This window comes from Adiantum capillus-veneris, chromosome 5 (genome assembly GCF_014529385.1).
Source record: "Adiantum capillus-veneris isolate H3 chromosome 5, ASM1452938v2, whole genome shotgun sequence".
NCBI classification, from domain to species: Eukaryota; Viridiplantae; Streptophyta; class Polypodiopsida; order Polypodiales; family Pteridaceae; genus Adiantum; species Adiantum capillus-veneris.
This window is the reverse complement of record NC_140935.1, coordinates 63,841,736-63,846,223: the sequence shown is the minus strand read 5'-3', so window position 1 is coordinate 63,846,223 and position 4,488 is coordinate 63,841,736. Positions and strand designations below refer to the sequence as shown.

At 42.8% G+C, this 4,488-nt stretch overlaps 1 protein-coding gene across 1 annotated transcript; it reads left to right on the top strand.

Moving 5' to 3' along the window:
- The first annotated feature begins 509 nt into the window (after positions 1–509).
- Positions 510–3,852, top strand: LOC147457434 (early-responsive to dehydration stress protein (ERD4)). Its single transcript, XM_086512328.1, has 2 exons — positions 510–654; positions 812–3,852. Exon 2 carries the CDS (start codon positions 820–822, stop codon positions 3,331–3,333), a length of 2,514 nt encoding a protein of 837 aa, XP_086368454.1. The 5' UTR covers positions 510–654; positions 812–819; the 3' UTR covers positions 3,334–3,852.
- Positions 3,853–4,488: the final 636 nt, after the last annotated feature.

Below are 4,488 nucleotides of genomic sequence, written 5' to 3'. Positions count from 1 at the left end.
GCAATAAGATGTCTTTAAAATGTCGGTTGCCTATGGCGCTGTTTACATGCAGTCCTTCCACTTGGGTCTTTTCTGGCAAGGTGTCATGTGACATCCTCTTTTTGTTTCGTTTGTGGTGTCTATTGGAATGATTCCTCATTCATTATGGAATTGTATTGTCTCTCGCAGTAGGTCTTCTTAAAGCTTGGTTCCCTTAACATTTCTGGCAAGAAGCCTCGATCGCTCTTAGGCTTCTCATGTGAAAATCGTGTTTCTAACCATACACTATGCTTCAATGTTCGGGAAAAATTGTGTCTCAGCTTAATATCGTGGCGTTTCAATTTCAAAAATGTTGGTTGAGGGCAAGGGAAAAGGAGAAATTCCGTCTCAAAATAGAGAAAAATAGTGTAAAAACCCAAAAAAATGACCTAGTTTTCTAAAATTTCCTCTTGACAAAATAAAGAAAAGGAATTTTGTATGTTTGGAAAACCGATTTCTCCCGAACACTCCTAGCCTATGCTTTGGCAATTTGAAAACATAGCTTTTCCGGTCCACACATCACGATTCACTTTCACTTTTTGAGAATTGAAGGCAGGTCTTTACACACTCAACATTGTCTTCCTCACAGATTGCTCTGGCTGTATGACGACGCACACGATCCCGGACTACTCTGTGGTACGTTTATCCATCACAAGCTTGTACGTGAGCGCGTGATGCGTGTGTATTGTGTGTGTGTGTGTGTGTGTGTGTGTGTGAGAGAGAGAGAGAGAGAGAGAGAGAGATTACCCTTAAAGTGACGAAGACATCTCGTATGTTTTTCTGGGTTAATCAGAAATAGCTATGTATGCATTCATCTCAAAGGCATCAAGAAGTGCATGGGTCGGATCTCCACAATCCGATGATGGATGGCAACCTCCTCAGAATTGGTTCGGTAACATCCAATATCTCATCAACATATCACTGATTGGTGCATTCTGCTGTGTGCTGCTTTTCCTTGTGGTGAAGCTAAAAAGCGACCATCGGTTGCCCGGACCGGCCAGCTTAGCAGCAAAATTGTTATCAGTGTGGCATGCAACAGGCCAGCAGGTCGCGCGCCTTTGTGGGGCAAACGCGTCACAATACCTTGCAGCTGAAGGATACAGCTTTGTGGGGTTTTTTGCCATAAGCTTGATTGCCCTTATTGTAATTCTTCCTCTGAATTTATATGGGGGTACAGTCCCCCTCCAAGACCAGTTCTCGCGCTCCACTGTCATCCATATTTCAAAAGGTTCACTGTTGCTTTGGTGGCACTATGTGTTCATGCTGATTGTTGTTGGGGTAATGCACCTATGCATCCAGGCATTATATAGTAACCTTACAACGACACGGTTCAATGGAGAGGTATCTGCAGATTCTGTTACTGCATTCACCCTTATGATTCATGGAGTGCCAAGGTCTTTGTCGGCCAACAAAAGGCCCTTTCAAGAGTACTTCGAACATCGTTACCCTGGGAAAGTGTACCGAGTAATCATACCCTCTGATTTGTCTACTTTCTATTGTTTGAAGAAGAATCTTCTGAAGAAAAGGAAGCGGCTGGCGTACCTGCTAGCTCGAGAGCAAAGTAGAGTTTTTACCTTGGAAGAAGAGGAGGAGGAATTGCTCACAGACTATAAGGATGGTGTATCTAGTTTTGTCGATCTTGCAGGTGTTCGGAGAAGCCGCTTCACGGTGCTGCGACAGGGTCTCCGCTTGTGCAAGTCTGTTGTGAGACAGGTCTGGGTACGCCTCTTAACATGTATCGGTTGTGCTGAAGAGGATGCCATAACTAAGCTTCAGGTCAAGTGCGAGGAGTTGGAAAGAGCATTGCTGCCATACAAAGATGGAACTGCACGGGGTGCTGGTATTGCGTTTGTGATTTTCAAGGATTTGCATACAGCAAGCAGAGCGTTACAGGATATAAGGTCATGGACCCGGGCAGGGATGGCGTCAATGATAGAAGGTGAATTGGCAAGGAGTAAATGGAAGGCTGAGAGAGCCCCACCTGCAAGAGATATATACTGGCATCATCTTGGCAGTCGCACACTGGCAACGGTGATGCGACGGGTCACGGTAAATACATTTCTTTTGATGTTGCTTTTCTTTTGTAGCTCCCCTGTTGCAGCTTTCACAGCTCTTCATAATGTTGGGAGGTTGATCAATCCTGAAGCTATGGACCATGTAAAAATTTGGCTTGGTTGGGTGCAAAGCTCCAGCTGGGCTGCTGCTATCATCTTGCAGTTCTTGCCAAACGTTCTTATGTTTGTCAGCATGTACTTTATTATACCTACAGTGCTCACCTATCTTTCCAGCTTCGAGAGTCATCTAACTTTGTCCGGTGAGCAACGTGCAGCATTAGTCAAGACAGTTCTCTTCTTCCTTGTCAACCTCATATTTCTCAGAGGTCTCCTGGAAACATCCTTGGAGGCTGCTTTATTGCACATGCGGCGCTGCTATGAGGAGGGCACGGAATGCAAACAAATCGAGCAATACATGAGCTCATCGTTTATGGCAAATTCTTGCCTTTCTTCCACGGCATTTCTCATTACAAGTGCATTTTTGGGTATATCGTATGATTTGTTGTCTCCTATTCCTTGGATCAAGCGGAAAATACAAGAAGTGAAGCGACAACAGGCAGAAACTATAATCTCCGAGGGTGCCTATGGCCCTGTCGATTACAGCGCCGTTATTACAGAAGAAAGCCTGCATGAAGAGCTACTTCCTGATGCAGGGTCTTCATGCCAAGGTACTCAGACAGGGGCGGAAAGCTCTCTTGGATTTGATGTAGAGGGGCAGGATCTTGCTGAATGTCCGCTTGCAAGGGACGATAGACGGCGAAAAGCAGCGTTTGACTATGCACAGTACTATGCTTTCAATCTCACTATTTTTGCCTTGGCTCTCATATATTCTTCTTTTGTCCCCACAATAGTGCCCATTGCGGCCTTTTACTTTGGCTATAGGTACATAGTAGACAAGTATAATTTTCTCTTCATGTACAGAGCTCGTGGTTTTGCAGCGACAAATGATGGGAAGCTTTTGGGCACTGTGCTCAGGGTCATGAAAATCTGCATTGTGCTGTACATTTTTGCCATGCTTTACTTTTTCTACGTTAGAGGGGACAAAGAGAAGCTGCAGTTTTTGTGCACTCTAGCACTAGCTGTGCTTGTTTGTGCCAAGTATGGAATTGAAAAGCTTTTATGCCCCCCCAGTGATGGGTTTGATGTAGCAGCTTTTGAAAGCCTTGGTTCAATCGACAGTACTGTGAATGGTCCTGTGGAGTATGAAGTCTTTTCAAAGCCCAACTTTGATTGGGACTCTCCAATAGCTGGAGGCATGTAAATACACACAAGGGTTAATTGTTCAAAGGATTATTTTAGAGTTTACTGGTATGGTCTGATCTTGATGTGAGAGACGTGCCAATGTTACAGTGTTGCTGCAAAGGGCTGGTTTTTACATCAAATGGATATCAAGAATGCCTTCTTACATGGTTTATGTGCTAGATGCCAAAAGAGTGAGCGAGCGATCATGTGGCTATTGTGGTGTCAGGTAAGCTTTCATTGTTTCTCTGTCACATTTTGAACTCTTAAGGCTTGTTAGACAAACTTTCTCTTTTGTGATGTCGAAAAGTGTGATACATTCTGATTCTCCTGCGGCTCCTTTGTGCCTCTATTTGTAACCAAAGGAATGATGAGGGAGCTCTACAAATGACCCGCAGTAGTGTTCACAGACTTTTTTCTCATAGCATAGATATTTTCTCAAATGAGGAATGTCTCTTTACCAGCGTCGATTTCGACTTGTATAATTCCTGATTTAGAACCTGTAAGTTGTAAAATAATCGAAAAAGATTTTATAAACACTTCCATGGTTGTACCAAGCAGGAATAGACGGCCTTTCTGCACCTTTTTCCTTTTAGAAGAAGCCTTAAGAGGAAAAGAGAGTGAGGTGGATATTTGAAATTTTATTATAGCCATTACTGATTTCATGTGAAAAGGTGAAATCTTATTTTGTTTAGTTTGTCAATTGATGGGCATTTTCAGTTTACTACCTTAAATAACTTGACTTTCCTATCATTTTATTCTTTTAGAATGTCAATGTGAACCTTCACCTTGTTTTGTGAGTTACGTTGTTAATTATGGGATGAAATCACAGAAGCAGAAAAGTTTTTTTGTATTGTGAGAGTGGTAATTTGCTTGCATTTCTTGTTCATTAAAGGTAATCTTAGATGCTCGTATTTGAATTGAATTGCAAGTTTTGATGGTTATCTCAAATTATGAGAGAGAGAGAGATTCAAAATGAGTTGTCCAATCAGTCTTTGATCGATGTGGGCACTTGACTGCTTTAAAAATTCAAAGACAGTAGTAGATTCGAGCTTGTCACAATTTGAACCCACCACAGCCCTCGCACAAGTTGAATGCCCTACCGTTGTGCACCATGTGAAAGGACAGTTATAAAACCCAAAGATGGCGAGGAGAGTTCACCTCGAGTTTATATGTA